The 16,659-nt window shown below is 42.1% G+C and overlaps 1 protein-coding gene across 1 annotated transcript; it reads right to left on the bottom strand.

The window, feature by feature from the left end:
* Positions 1-361: 361 nt before the first annotated feature.
* On the bottom strand, positions 362-16,410 carry SLC40A1 (solute carrier family 40 member 1). Its single transcript, XM_064515074.1, has 8 exons — positions 16,078-16,410; positions 15,879-15,946; positions 11,405-11,564; positions 10,403-10,518; positions 9,951-10,077; positions 6,502-6,744; positions 4,685-5,347; positions 362-3,616 (listed from the first exon to the last, which is right to left on the bottom strand). Exons 1-8 carry the CDS (start codon positions 16,127-16,129, stop codon positions 3,297-3,299), a joined length of 1,749 nt encoding a protein of 582 aa, XP_064371144.1. The 5' UTR covers positions 16,130-16,410; the 3' UTR covers positions 362-3,296.
* Positions 16,411-16,659: the final 249 nt, after the last annotated feature.

Below are 16,659 nucleotides of genomic sequence, written 5' to 3' on the forward strand. Positions count from 1 at the left end.
AATCATTTGCTTCCTGTTGCGCAGCAGGCCAGTAGTCAAAACTGCTGTATCCTGAATGCTGTCCTGTGCTGCTGTCGTAAGATCGTAGCCTGAACTTCAGCTATTGTGTCTGAAGTTCCTGCAGATGAAATTCTATGGAATAATTACTACAAATCCCACTCAGTTCACTAAAGATGGAGCTAGAGTCATGCAAAACTTGCTACTGCATTTGCAGTCCATTCCCTTCCCCCTCAACTCCATTTGTCTGTGCTTCCTGGCTGCTTCCAGCCCTTTATTATCAAAAACCTTCATCCTCAGGATCCATAGCAGATGCAGCATACCACAAATGCACATGCCCACACACTGAATAGTACAAGACAAATAAATCTTTAAGCAAATTTATTCAAAAGCTTTATTAGCAAGATTAATATATCAATCAATACTATGTCCAGCATAAAGTTGTATAACAAAATACGCTATTTTGGTAAGATTGATTTTTAGTGTGCACATTTTAAGGGCAGTTTTCATCCAAATTGGACATCCAAAAAAATAAATAAATAGTAGGCCAAAAATGCTTACTTAGCAAAAGCCCTGCTAAGTAAAACTTCAGGCTCCACACTGCTCCAAAGCACTAACCCTTACAGGTGTCTGTGTATTTATTAAAGCTATATACACACATGGGTGTGTACTCAAGCAGCACACGTTTTTTGACATCTTCTGACTAGGTCAAAAATATACCTGATTTCCAATACAGACCTCCTTATTCCTGTTAAAGCTAGAGTCTGTCTTGCTACTTTCAACCTTTTAGGATTGTCTTGGCATCCAGTCATGCATTCTTTGCACACACAAACTCCTAGCAACAGTACGTGTGCGAAATATGAAGGACCAGCCCCCTCCCAATACTACTTTTTTGGCTTGAGATCCAGATGCCAATATGCACTGGGATTGTTTGTGAAACAAAGTGCTACTCTACTGACATAAGAATAAGGCTACATTGCTCTTCAGGAAAAAAAACCCTCACTTTGGGAACAGATGGACACACGGTATGCTCCCAGCTCTGCTTGCCGATGTGGGGCTTCTTGGGGCTCGACAGGCAGCGGGAGACCCTGCCTCTCGGGGCTGCCCGGCGCCTAGCGCTACCGGATTAGGCTTCAGGCACAGGGTGTTTCCCTAGGCTCCAGAAAGCCCCCAGGAAATGTATTTTCAGCTTTGTTTCTCTGAGGGACAGTGAATCACATATACATGGTGGCATTCAGGTGATCCTGGAAGTGCAGTATAGAGGCACTTATTAAGGCTACCTTTATTTGCAACAGTATTACAATCTGGTCCCAAGTTAGCTAATAGATGTATGGAAACAACATGTTTGGCAAATCAGAGATTTTATTTACTAGTGTACTTCAAAATTCCTTACTGGCTCAATCCTACTTGCTATCATGTACTGCGGAGGCTATCCTTTGGGCATCTTCATTCTGCAAATCTAGACAAGCTTGTTCTAATTCCTCTGACTTCAAAATTTTGCTGATCGCAAAATTCCCTTTTCCTTCAGAAGTTATACCTAGGATCAAGTCAGATTCAAAGAACACTCTACATATTTCACTATTACAGTAAAAAAACCCAGAAGCTTGGTCAAAGTACAAACACTTACAAATCTAATGAAAACATCCCTGAGAGCCTTTCAGTAATGATTACTTTTGGTCTATTAGAGAAGAAAAATTGTTATTACGTCCAGTTATTGAATATTGAGAGCTACAACTGGGTTGTACATTGGATTCCCATTCATTCGCTTTCAGTCCTCTCACAAAATATCATATTTGAGATAGAAGCTACTACAGGTTTTTTACATTCTGTCCAGACTGATATGTGATACACTCAAATTTTTTAGATAACTGGCCTAGATTCAGCCCTGGTGTAACGCCTTTAATGTCCATGGAGTTGATACACTTACATTTCAGGGTTGAAGTCTGGCAACATAGATGACTATTAAAGAAAGTACCTAAAATAAAAAAAACTTTAAAAAAAAATATCAGCAACATGTAAAAAATACGTTTTCTTATTTCTCATTCTTCTAATTTTGCAAACAAGCATTTTACAAAGATTTAAAAGTCATGCTGCCACACTATAGGAAAACTTGGAATACTGTAGGATTCAACTCCACTGAAAAGCAAAGTGCTTAGAGTAGCTTCCACAAAAGTGCATAAATGGCTAATGACGATAGAAGCACTGTGTTAGTACATGTGCAGGGTCAAATAATGCAAGAACTTCTTGAAATCAAAGGGATAAATCATTCTCCATTTCTCTGAAGTTGCTAGAGGGCCACACAGTCCGATGTCTGGTACTGTTTTAGCAGTATCTTAGAATAAACTAAATTGTAAAATTCACATAAATGTAAAATGGGTAAGTGTAAGTAATCCACTTTTTTGGATATGTTCTGCCTGGACTAGTAATCGTTTTTCACTACATCAGCTTTTAATAAGGTTTCTTAAAGCAATGGCATTTGAAAATAAACCAAAGCTGCTTGTACTGAGGCAAAGGCTAAATTAGCCCTTGGTTTATCTTTCTGTACCAGCACTCCTGACCTTAGCACTCTCTGCTACAAACCTGAACAGAACTGGTATGTGAGTTTAAAACAAATGCTTTATAATGTTACATTACATCAATAGCTTCTACTAAAATGAGGTTATGCTTTATGAAGTGCAAAAGCATAATACAATATTTTGCACCCAGCACTAATCTAATTGGTAAGGAAACATGAAAAGCTACACAGGTGTTTCTGTAAAGTCAAACTAGAATAGATGTATTTTGGGAAAACACCAAAACTTAAAGTCCCCTTCAGACCTCCAACAAGGAGGTTTTATCCAATTTGGGAAAACAGGAGCAATACGTGGAACAGAACATGCTTACAGAAGGGGAAAAATAGAGAAAACCAAACAGCAAAACAGGGTAAATCAAGCTTTTCTAAAAGAACTAAACAAAAACCTTATTTTGCTCAATGAACAAACATGGACAAAGTGAGTATGTATAACTGCAAACAGTATCAGGATGTAGGAGTTGGACAGAAATCCAAAGTTATTTTTCTGATCAAATACTTCACGCATAACTTCTGGGGATCCTTTCAAATGCTAGCTGTTAAGATCCAACTACGTCATCCCTAGACCAAAATGAAATGTGTAGGTTCACTGTGAGATGATTTCTATTTCTTTTGAGAAGGCTTCCTTAAATAGTTAAGTTCTATGCATTCAACTCTAGAGAAACACCTTAGACTGCCTTTTGTGACCATTTCTACTCATCTAACCACGATGTATGTGTAGCAAATTCCTTCAGACTGTAGATGTATCACCAGGTGATGAACAGTCAGAGACTGCTTTGGGATCAGGAGTGCAACAAGCAAAAAGTTGTGTTCCCAAGCATTTCTGGGCAAATCTGAAGTACATTATGTGACCCATTGCAACAAAAGACACAGAAATAAGCACCAATAAGCCAAAAGCTTCAGGGTTAGGAGCCAAGATGACCATGATGAAGTGCAGCAGATCAAGAAGATAATTCATGGAGTTTTGGACACCATTTATGATGCCTCTTTCAGATTCCATCACGTTTTCTTGGAGCAACTGTGTGACAGTCAAATCGAAGGACCAAAGGCCTACGGAGAGAAAAGAAAGTTATCCATACAACTGGACTTCTCAGCTCCCATTATTGGCACAATCATATGTATTTCTGTGAACACTCAGCTTTGCCTAAAATATGAGGGACAAACTAACCACTTGACAGACCAGAACGGATTTCACACTGGCACAGTCAAGAGCAATTTTTTCCCTTTACTATTTTTTTTCTTAAATAATACATACTGCTTGACATGTTAACTCACCTGTCATGTCTTGCTTCAACACATCTACCAAGTTAACAGTGTTTTGCTCAACTATCTGTTCCTTACTTAAATAGCTGCTTTAACACCTTAAACTGTATTCATGCTAGTTACTATTGCTAAGTTTTGCATAAGAACATGTTTGCAAAAAGAGAAGGGTCATGCACATTTTAAACTCTTAATTAGCAAATTTAATGCATAGGAACCAAATATTTTCTTCCTTCAAAATTCAGCTAAAGCTTCAGAAATTCATGAGACAAAGGTTTTACAGGTTACAAGAATTAGATTTCATTACACATTCAACTGTTCTTTGATGGAGATATACTAATATTAGACTGTCTGGAAACTCCTCAAAACATTAAGCTGTCATCCAAATCAAAGTGTCTACTTCTGAACTTCCTTGCTGCTCATAAGCTTAAAGATTATTAAATAAGACAATTTAATGACTAAATTAACCTGCTAATTTTGAAAGTTATAGTAGCACAGATGTTTCATTTTGTTTCCCATTAATGAATGGTTTTATCTGGGTGGGAAGAAAGGAAAATTTAGAGATGAGCATTCCCCAAAAAAACAAGTTGCATCTATCTCCAAATGTGATAACTGTTTTCATGATTCGAGCAGTATGATATTCAAGAAATTAGAACTGCAGTCTCTGTATTAGCAGTGCTATCGTAAGATCATTTCATTTGCATATTAAGTGTAATGAATTAGTCTTAGAAACATGATGCAACACTTCAAATGTAGCCAACAATTCTGAATTCAAATTGGATTTAGCTGACAAGCTGTGTAAGTTCTAGAATTAAACACAGTCAGTAAGTCAGATTTTAATAGCCATATACTACTTACCAACTCTAGCAGCAATGACTCCTGCAAACAGCAGACTAACAGAGATTAAAGGCACAGGCTCAGGACTCATCTCTGGGTCGCCGTTAGCAGGAGTAGACCCGTTTAACACGTTGGGCATTCCAGTTGCAAAAGCCATTTCAGACTTATCTCCTGGAGATGCAATAGTAGGTAATGGCTCACTTTCAAACAGCCTGGCACCGAGGTCAGCAAACGGGGAAACGGTCAAATCCAGGGGACTTCCAGGCATGAATACAGAGATGGCGCATAAGATCAGACAAGCAAACTGGGCTACTCCAGAAATAAGGCCTGTGCGAACCAGGCCACATTTGCGACGAAGCCAGGTGAAAGCTACTGTTCCCATGATGCCAGTGACCGCCGAGGCACCCATCAGAAGGCTGAGCACAGAGCCGCTCAAACCCTGAGTGTACGCATAGCCTGTAGTAATACAATCAAAGCCTAGAACAGTCATATAGAGAAATGCAAGACCCATGCCTGCCAGAAACACTGGCTGGTTGTAGTATGCAACCCATCCATCACGGAACGTGATGAAAGGCTCAGCAATCCGGGCGGCGCAGCTGACTTCCTTCTCCTGTTGGGGCTCAGGGCCAGTCACATCTTTCTCAACAATTAACTGCACTCCTTCAGCGGGTTTTGGTTCACTCTCTGCGAACAGAAATGTAACTGTCAGATACTCTCCTGCCAGGAAAGGGCAGAGTGTAAACTGCAAGACAATTGTTTGCAGTTAGTGGCTCACTGCTGTAGAAGTGTATCAGTTAAATTCTGCAATCAACTTTCCTCTGATCAGTTGAATGTTTAAGTGCTTTTAATTCCTTTCTATACAGTAAAATCAAGTAAAGTTTGTCCATATCAGTTTAAACTGCAGTCTAGTTTGTTAAACTGTGGTGGGAAAGGAACAGGCTACGCTTTCTTCTTGATAAACTTCTTGTGACTGAATGCTCTAAACAATCTTCCATAAATAAATTATTTATTAATGAATATTAGTTAACTAACGTTACTTCGTATTTTAAGAGAGCTTTTATGTTTGAATGCACTAACCATACGAAGTAGGGAATGTTTCATCAACTGGCAGTATCTCATGTTATAGCAGAGAAGCTTGCTGAAGCCTACCAAAGAAAAAAAACCAAAAAACCCACACCTTTCCAAACTTGATTTTAGAATCTTAAGGCCATGCTTTTCTACAATTCCACTTTCACTCCTTTAATGTAGAAGAAAGGCACCACACTTCCACTGTTCACAAACAAATCCAAATACCAGGGCTGTACTTGGATTAGTGGTGTGGATAGAAACTATAAAAAAAATTAGAAACTCCACCTACTCTCCTCTAGCTAGACTAGAAACTACCACCTATTCCACAACTTCCTGAGAGCCTGCATGTGGAGTACTGCGTGCGAGTAGAGACCAGCTAGGAAGAAAGAGTCCTACACAAATTGTTTTGCTTGTAGACACTACATATCAAAGGGCTTTGCCAGCACATTAGATATAGACAGACAGGGATTCATCAAGATCAGCCAGCTCCGAACAATAGGGCAGGCGTACTGTAAAGGATCAGCTAAGAGGAAAGGATTCGTTCTTTGGCTGTATTTTACGGGATACCTCTAATAGCTGGAGCAAGAAGTATTGTTACTTATAGTGTCTGGTGTCTAGGGCCAAAAACAGAAAGCTTCAAGCTGCAAGTAAAAAGCTATAGCCTCAGAACAGCATCTGTACAAGACAGAAAAGTGAACAATTAAGTTTTGCTCTGACTAGCGCAGTGAATATACTGAGGTTTTGAACAGCTACTTCAGTACTTTCAATACCTTTCTTTACATTCAGCTGCTTCAGTTCTGATTCTTCAACTTTTGAAGATTTGAGAGCCAGAGTAGGGGTTTTCTGATAAACCTTCCAGAGCAGCAGATATTCGATGCACATAGACACCAGGTTCCAACCCGAAATGAATCCACAGCCGATCACTGGGGAGCCAAACGTCATTATCTGCCCAACCGCCATTGGGGCCAAGATATTGGTCAACTGGTCAATTCTTCGTATTGTGGCATTCATATCTGTTAGAGATGATTTGATAATATGAAGTACTTGCTAACACTTACAGGGAAATATTTATTAACAATTGAGAACTGCATACACGTACACATCAAGCTCCAGAACATATGAAGTCAGGGAAAGTCTCCTGACAAGTGATTTCACTTGGAGCAGGAGTTACTCTGACTGCTAACTAGAGGCACTTTTATGCACTCCAAAGTCTAAGTTTATTGGGACCAATCCAAGTGTTTGGAAACTAAATTCCCACTCCTCTCAAGTCTTGCCTGCATGAAGGCTTCCAGGTTGAGCATACAGGAATACAGCTCCACTGTAAACCCAGGAAGTGAAACTATTAATCTGCAATCACACACTGCTCTTGCATCCAAGTGACTTCATGGACTCCTAAGCCTCTCTAACACTCAAACCCAGCATGCACAACTCCAGATACTAATGGGAATCTCACATGGCAGAACACATTCCTGTAAAGATATTTTAGCAACTGCTATCTGGACTATGCTAATAATAATAATCTGCTAATACTGGACCATGTATTTCTTAATCTCTTCCATTTACTTCTAATAACTGGTGACCACACAATACTCACAGTGATAGCAGCAGACCTTTGAAATGGATTTAAGTTTCCTTATTGAGTCACATTGCCTACAAGTGCCATCAGCCATTCTCAGAAGTCACTGAGCAAAGTCCTCGCTCCCTTCTGTTCCACACTTGCATGTTTATGGTCAAAGCAAGGAGCCCCTTCCTCGTACGGATGGGTCTTCCCTTTGCCAGTAGGGCAACTTTTCCATTCCCCAATTTAATCAGCTTCAGAGTCATTTCACCCTCTAGGCTGCTGTAGGTCAAAGCTCAAAGCTTTTGTACATCTGGGCCTCACACCGCTTAGAAGCATCTCTCATACGCATTTTAATGTCCTATTACGAAAACAGAACTTTTAAAGGATGAGTGAAATTGTAAACCAATGTGAATCTGCTCTTCCTGAATCTGCAGAGAATCTAATTGCTCCCTATCATTCAAAGTAGTGTTTAGGTTATTCTGTTTAGAATTCAAATTTAAATCAACTACTAACCATTTCACTGATAATTAAGATGAGTAAGTTAGACTTCTTGATATTTTGCTTTAGAAATTCCAAGAACTAAGGTTCATTGAGTTATTTGGGTAAGGCTAGCATTTCTAGACTTGAGAGCTACACAGCATTTGGAGTGAATGGAAAGACTAATCAGTGATTAAGAAGGGGAAGCCAAAGCAACTTTTATGTGCTTAGTCCACCAAGCTAGTTAAGACCCTTCTTTGAGGAAATGTAAGAACACAAAGATAGAAACCAGTATTTGCTGCAAAGTCAATACTGGCTTTTATTTATTTATTTAAGTGAAGGTAACTTAAAAGTGCCCAAATTACATTATAATTAAACACATAACCAACCCTATACCTGCCTGGGAGAGCTTTCAGATTTGCTGAGCTAAGGGTTTTCTTTTGCTGTTTTACATAAAGTTGCCTCAGAGTCTGCAGGAACCTCTTGCCTGGTTTTCAGTACAGAATGGTCACGCAATTCTGCCTAAAATTGCAGCAGACATGGGACTGCCTGCCATGCAGTTCTCTGCAGGTGTGGTCTGGACCTTATCTCATGCGTAGAAGTACAGGGCTGGGGGACAATTTGCTGAATAAGATCTAACACACCAAGAAAGGTTAATGAGAGCCATTAGAACCTTAAAGGCTTCTACAGATAGTTCTATTTTTCCACCTGCGATTCATATGTGTAAAGGAAGTTGACCTGTACTGCTGCTCTACAAAAGGCATGGCCTAGAAAGGCACTGCAAGGTCAAAATAGAAGACTACCAGGAAAAATTTGTACACTGGGAAATGAAAAATCTGAGACACTTTCTTCTGTATATAATTAAGGGTTAACCTCTCAAGTGAGGGGAAGTAAAACTCATTTACTGGAAACAGACCTCAAGAATAAATCAGTGATATGTAGGTCCAATCCCTAAAAGGACTTAGGCATGTGAATTGAACTTTATGGACAAGACGCTTCATACAAAATTAGTTCACTGAACTGAAATGCTGCCTAAGCCTGGAGGCACCTAAACTCCACAAGTGTCTTAGACTAAAAACTCTTAGAACCAGAGTTACCTCAGTGAGCTGTGCATGTCTGGGCAATGTAAAGCTCTTCTGTGCCTTGTTTGTATTTCAGTATCAGTTCCTCTATCTGAGAGGGCTTAAGTCCCTATACAGGCTTATTCAGAGCCCATGTAGACTGCCCAAGTTAATCACAAAAGACAACTGCTTCCCACACTGTCTTTTGTGTTGTAATCAGAACAGCAACACGGCCAGAGATCAATCATACGTCTCAGTGTGAATAGCCTTGAGTACTCTCCCAGCAAAAGGAAGTCAGGTTCAACGTGTCCTCGGCTTGCAGAGGATCCCAAACCATCTCTCACACCCTAGTAGTGTCACAACCACCAAGCGACAGAATTTGAATGGAAACTCACTCACTCTCCTAATGATGTCATGCCACTGTGCAAGAAAGGGAAAAGGGAGAAAGAAAAAGATTTAATAAGCCAAAGAGAATATTAAGTCTGTAGTCTAATGCCGAAGATATCAGATGACAGATGAGCATTTCAAGTTTTCAGTTCCAAGTGAAGAAAAGCGTTCACAGCTCTGAGTCAGGCACCTAACGCTAGAGAAGTGCAAGACTTTATACTGGCAGTTTCCTGATCCACGTTCTTTACTGTTCTGGACTTCATTCATCCTCTTTCTTTGATCTCCATATAAGGAGCCTAGTTAGGCAACACAGTTCTGTTGCATCCCAGGAGCCTAAAAATAAAGCCAAGTGTTGCAATACTTTAAGTGCTTGAAAGTTAAATAGCTTTTCTATTAAACACTGGTTATTTGATTTAAGAGCACGTATGTTTATTTGGTTGACAAAAACAAAGTAGTTTCTCTTAACAAGGCTGCAGTAGGATTAGATGAAGAACAAAAGTTTAGGGTTACCTAACTGTATTGTAATCACAAATTCACAACAGTAATTTCTAACCTCAGTAAGTGTAGTCAAGAACAGAGAAGAAGAAGAAGGAAAAAAAAAAGGCTGCTCTTTTTAACTTTTTTTCCTAACAGTATCTAGAACTCAGAAACATGCTGACCTCCAAAATTCTAATCTAAAGTCAAGCTCGAAAAGTAAGACACTTTAAGGTATTAAAAAGGCAACATATTTCACCTGCCAGTTTGCTTCTGTCTTCCCCTGCAACCACCACAATCCAGTCCCTCTGAATTGTGATCGCAGTGGCAGTGCTGGCCAAATTGGCAATATTTGCTATCGTGATAACCAGGATATAGCACATCGTCTAGATGGGGGAAAAAATTATGGAGTGAGAAAAGTGATGATGGGAGACCTCCACTGCTACCTTGTACAACCAGAAACTACAGATCTACATTTGAACCCATTCATTTAAGTATTACTCTTCAGACATGACAAGAAGTCTACCTTACCATTCCTGACAGAAAGCAATCACCCCTCTTTTTCCAATTAGCTTAAATTTTTATTTGCCAGTTTTAGCTCATAGAAATGTCTAAAAGGACTAGAGAAGAATAAAAATTTCATCTTCTTTCTCCCATACTCCCAAAAGTTCCCTTATAAGTTAATTCCTTATAACAAGTTTGAGCACTCACAAGAAGCCATCCATGGTACAGGGTCAAGAGCTGTGTCTTAAACAAGAAGACAATCATCAGGATAACACCACACAGGATGACGGACGCATTCTGTACAACCAAGGATGTCTGGGCCACTGTGTTAAATCAAAGAGAAGAGTAGCAACAATGAATGCAAGAATAAGCAAGCTATAAGCTTCAGGAAAGTGTAGTTAAAGAGCATGCAGATTCTGTAAATGTTTTTAGCTTCCTAGACATTTCCTCCCCCTGTTCTCCCCCACCACCACCACAAAGACAAAAAACATCTGAGAGGTGTCATTTTATACTTGATTTTGAATCATCCATTGTCTCAGAGAGTCAAACTAATGTCTAATGTGACTTCGTAGCTTTGAGCAGTTTTATGCCCAAGTAGGTCTTTTCTCAGTCATCAAAACAAACTGTATCTATTTAAATTATTACTTTTAAAAAGGTAAAAACAAGACTTGGCTTGAGTCTCTTAAATTTATTTCTGATGTACCATTGAGTGATGCTATTGTGTAAACTCTTAGAAAGAGAAAGTGTATGAAGAACTTGATGCTATATCATTTATACAACAGACTAGAGCATATATATTAAAAATAGGTATAAGGCAGCCATTGTGTGTGTTCGTACATCTTAAGTGGAAAATATCTGTAGCCAGACAGAAGATAGCAAATGACAATAAGATTTGTAGTATTAGCTTGCAAACAACTGAGTCTGCAGTTCTTAAAGCTATGTGCTTTCTACCTCATGCATTTGTGCGTCTACTGATTATATGGGCTTAGCCTGTGTAATGAACATATCGTGATGTAAAATCATTTTCCCCCTATCTTTGATACTGTCCTTGCATAATTATTACCATCATGCTGAAACAGTATCATTCTTCTAAGAGACTGAGCAAGTCCAGTTCTCTCATTTGACTTGAGGCATTAACTCTAATAGCTTTGACTTTTGACATTAATTTGATCTATCCTTAAGTAAATAGCCTGCTCTAGACATGCTAACCTTTGAGCCTGGAGTTCTTGTCCACCCAGTCTCCAATAATGGCTCCCAGGAGAAGAACTGATCCTGCCACAACCAGTCCATAGACTGCAGTCAGGAGTAAGCTGTTTCCATAAAGTTCAACCAGGAACACAGACACAGCAAAATGCCACATACGATCTCCCTTTAAAAATAGAGTACACACATAGCATTACTATTTGCACTTCACAAGTATGCTGGTTGGCTCTCCTGTTTCATTAATGCAATGAAAAACATCCAAATTAACCAAGTATGAGGTTTGTTGCACATGCTTTTTTTTTTAAACCATAAACTATATGCTGCCATTGAGTTTATTCAATCATCACTATGATCACCTGTTCCGATCAAGTGCTATGTTACAGTTTTTAACATTACATCACAGATTCCAAATTTTCACTTTTCTAATAATATGGGACAAAGTCTTTGCCAGCCACTTCCAATAAGATCCAGAGAAGACTCAGATTCTCCAGCACAGATCGCCAAATGTTACCACAAAATTTTGATTATCAATGCTGTTTACAAACTTTAAGACAATGGTTTGTCCTTAGATGAGCAAAGTTTAAACCAATTTTAAAATATAAAAGTCAGTCAAAAGTCAGAACAAGTCAGTAACACAATCAAGGCCAGATACAGATAAGTCAAGGAAGGTGCTGTCCTAAACCTTCTTAGGTCAAGTTTTTGAAGTCAATGGACTTAAACTCTTTTTAGCCATGGTAAGTATTGGTGTATTACTAAGAGGCAGAATATCAGAGCTAGTTTATACTTAGCCTATTGCAGTACTGTTCCTTAGACTGCACAGTTTTTCCTATTTCGATACTAGCTACAGCAGCGAAAAAAAGTCCAAATGGTGAAGATGCCTAATTGAAATAACTTTCATACTGTTCAAAACATTTGTTACCAAAGAGATCTATGATTTGCTAGTGAATACATCAGTTTATGTTGTCACATGACTGGAGGCATTATCGCACTGTGTTTTTAAACATGAAGTGCGCTATAGAAAAGGCTTTATTTAATCAATAACAAAGCAGATAAAGAGAACACATGCATACTGTTCTAGGGCAGAGAGTATGTTTAATAAGGGTTCCTGATGTTAGCCTTCTACAAAACAAATGTGAAACTGTTCTCTTCTGTCACCTTAAGTAATTGCTGTGCGATACAGCAACTACAAATATTTAAGGACTACAAATATTTAAGGACCTTTGAAACATGTAGTATCTGAAGGGCTGGAACGGTCAACATAAAAGCACTTTTAAAAGAGCAAAGACCGCCAAATCTAACACACTGAATAAAATAGCCATCAAAAGATGCATAAAAGTCATGCTATTTTAAGGGTTAAAGCAACTGCAGACCAAATTTGATGGAAATCTTTAACATAGCAATAGTATACACGCTTAAAGAATTTGGCTTTTAACATTTATTGAAGTTCTCTGAAGGAGGTTTCTTCAAACATTGCAAAGGGTAAATATTCACGCTGGTCTCCTTAACCACAGGCATAGAAATAATTGTGCCCCAGTTATTCATAAAATTTCACTTTTTCCAGTTCAGAGAAGCATCTCATTATTTTGTATGATTTTTAACTAAAACCAATGAAAGAATGCAAACAGGAGCATGACTGACTTTATTATGTACAAGAGGGCAAATTAACTTATCCCTCTCCCAAAGTGCCTCGTATCTTCTTTAAAATACGTTCCACTTGCATTCCACAGTTAATAGAAGAAGAACACAGAAAGCATTCTGGCCATGAAAAAACAGAGATTATTTCTTCAAGTCTAGCATTCACTTAAGCTTAATAGGAATTTAGGTACCTCTTTACCAAATTTCATTTATAGTGTATGCAGGCAGATTAAATACAAATTTTGATTAGCCTGGGCAATCTTTTATTAAGTTTGAAAGTAATGTTCTAAGTCATATTTCTCACTAGTAAAGTTTCATAACAAGTTTTTTCCTTATGCAGAGATGGTTCAGTTACTGAATTCTGATAAAAATGAAAGAGGAATCTTAAGAAGTTAAGTTAAGAAAGTCAGTGATAGTCATCACTGTCAGAGTGACAAACCCAACCGCACTTGGAATCTGCAGGAAAATTCCCTCGACTTCAGCAAAATCATCATTTCACTACAGGATTCATTTAAGGAACCCATGAACTCTGTTTAACCTCGTCCAACTTATTTACCCAGAGTACTTTGATCAGGCCAATCCACACAGCTAACTTTTGGAATAACTGAAGCCGTTCCAACCTGGAAGCATGAGTTTCAGAAATTAAAAGCCATAGAGAGCAAGTAAAGATAAGTCAGTGTCACGAAAGAGCAACATTAGATTATTGTAGAGGTTATGAAGCCAATATGAAATTTCAAAGTAAAATTTGAGATATCAGTAGTAAATACAGCCCTCAAACAGGCAAAGCCTTGATTATATATACTTGATCCTACTTTAAGATGACTCAGAATAGGGATATTTAAACTTCTTTTAATTAATAACTATAGCTGTTTAGCCTGACCATCCTTTTAAAGCCAGTTCTTAGCTTCTCTGTTATTATAACCATCCTTACAGCCTCCCAGATTAAGTGTATATAATCCCAGCTCAGAACTGAAGCCAACAAGTCAAGCAGTAGCCAGGCTGCTGCTTGATGAAAGGCGTCCTGGGAGTCTTGAGCGCCATAGACACAGCTGGGAAGCTGCAATACTTCTATTGGTAAGTATTAGGCCAGGCAACAACTCCGTGAACAGTTTCATTCTGCTCCATCCCTGTCGTTGAGCAATAGACAGGAATAAGTGACATACATGAAGCAACAGCATAAATTCTGAGGCTCCGGTTCAGCAGTGCAGTTCAGCCTATTTGTTGGGGATCACTGAGGCCAAGCACGCACTCGAGCACTTTTACCAAACAACAGTCTATGGCACAGTCTAGACGTCGTTCAAATTTGAGCATTTGTAGAGATGAGAAACATTTAATCATTTATAGCTTCTCCCTGTATTTGGGAATGGCTTGGCAACATGGAAGTCGATCAAGTTCTCTCACCTACAGCAAAGATACATTTCTATTAGGTTTTATGTTTTGGGCATACACGTTTTCGAACAACGCTATAGTAATTTCAGCTTTGAAGATGAAGGTGCTTGCTTGCCGTCTGCAGAAAGCTCTTCTTGTTAGGACACACGTTCAGACTACATGAACACCAAAGCCTAAGAGATGAAAAAGGTGCAGTCCTGCACCCAGTCCTGTCAAAACAGGCGACACTGCTGATACTTCAGCAGTTTGAGTCAGATTTTCAGCACAAGAGGAAAATACCCAGGAGCCAGGAGCGTACTGCTGATACTGCCAGACAGCTGAACAGACATCCTGCAGCCTGCTCATCGCGGCGCGTGCTGCAGCTTTCAAACTGCTCTGCCTCCCTTGCCCGGGCATTTGAGTGATCCCACTGCTGATTTCGGTAACACCTGACAGCAGGGAGAGGCCTGCAGGGCGCCCAGGGGAGCAGTTTGCCCCTTCTGTTGACAGAACAAACGCTTGCAGGCAACAGCCCTGGACTCTGAAGAACAGCAAGCCAAACAAACATCACCCAACTCCCTGAATAAAATTAATAATTGCTAAAAATATTGCACTTGTTTGAAAGAGTGTTTGACACCCCTCCAAGCCTTCCTTTTTCCATTAACAGAAACATCAATACGACTTTTGGATTGGTGAAAGCAAGCCATTGCCAGAGTTAGGCAGGCGATGTTGTAACTGCGTATCGGCAGCATGCTCAGTGTCGTACAAAGCACACGTTAGAGCAGTCCAAACCCAGGACTAAAGACAAAACAGGGAATATCAGGAAAGAAACTTTCCACTTCTTTTGAGCCTAGCCATTTGTAGTGAATCCACACTCTACTACATCTTGGTTAAATACTGGCCTGTTCTTCATTTTACCATAATGAAGAGGAGCAGATTCTCTTTTCTGTTCATTTTTTAAAGGCTCTGAACGATGCTCCCAAGTGAGCAAGGGCTGCTACTTTAAAGCAGCTGCTCCTGCTGCTTTAGCACGCGAGCGTGCCAGAAGGGAAGCGTTCTGCCAGAGAACAGGCACCTCCGCGAGGCTCTCCGCAGGCTCGGCGAGCGGCAGGAAGCACTCCTGCACACACCGTTTCCTATTTGCACGGCAGCACAAGCACCCTTCCAGGTGCCTGCTGCCACGCAGCGCGCCCTTCCCGCGATCCTCGCTCCGCGCCGCGCTCCCTTGCTTTCCCCGGCCTCCGCGGCTCCGCGCAGCTGCTTCAGGAATTAACGCGCGCAGCATCAGGCCCTCGGGAAGTCGTGAGCCCGGCACTTCTGTTTCCAGTCAAGAGTGACTACACCGCAACCCACCACGCAAAGGCTTCTGGCGGCGCAGCCAGACCCCCGCCCGGGGGTCCCCGCTCCGCGGCGGCCGCTGGAGGAGCCCCCCGGCCGGGCGGGGCGGGGCGGGGCGGGGCGGGGGCGCGGTACTCACCCAGGTGGACAGCGCGTGCCCCAGGTAGAGCAGGAACTTGGCGGACGTGAAATACCCCACCAGGGCGCCTGGGCGAGAAACGAGAGACACGGGCTGAGCACGCCGAGCGCGCCCGCCCCCCGCCGCCGCCGCCCCGCTCCGCTCCGCCGCCCGGGCCCGGCCCCGGCCCCGGCCCCGGCCCCCGCCGCCGCGCACTGACCGCAGCGCCGCCGCCCGCCCGCCGGCCGCGGCTCCTCTGCCGCCCGCGCCATGCTCGCTGCCCGCGCCGCTGCCGCTGCCCCAGCCCCAGCGCGTCGCCCGCGGGGGTCGGCGGTGGCGCGGCTCCGCTCCGTGCTTGCCGTCCCCGACTTAGCCAGCACTGTGGCTGAAGTGGGGACGCGGTGGCCTTATGCGCCGCCGCCGCCGGGGACCGCGCCGCCGCCGAGGGCCGAGCGCGGCGGCGCCCGGCGCAGCGCGGCTCCTCGGTCCTGCCCTGCCCCGCCCGGCTCCGCTCCGCTCGGCGCGGCCGCGGCGCACAGACTGCGGGCGGCCGCCCCGCGGCGCCGCCCTTTGTACGGGCCGCCGGCGCCGCCCCGCCACGGCCCGGCCCCCGCCGCCACGGCCCGGCCCCGGCCCCGGCCCCGGCCCCCGCGGCGGCCCCCGCGGCGCTGCTGGCTGCGGCTCGGGGCCGGGTGCCGAGCCACGGCGAGAGCAGGCTGACAAGCGCCGCGCCCGGGGCCGGGCGGTCCCGGCTTTGCTCCGCGCTGCTCTGCTTTTCCTTTTTCCCCTGCGGGCTTTCAAC

The sequence above is a fragment of the Dromaius novaehollandiae genome, chromosome 7 (genome assembly GCF_036370855.1).
Source record: "Dromaius novaehollandiae isolate bDroNov1 chromosome 7, bDroNov1.hap1, whole genome shotgun sequence".
In the NCBI taxonomy this organism is placed as follows: Eukaryota; Metazoa; Chordata; class Aves; order Casuariiformes; family Dromaiidae; genus Dromaius; species Dromaius novaehollandiae.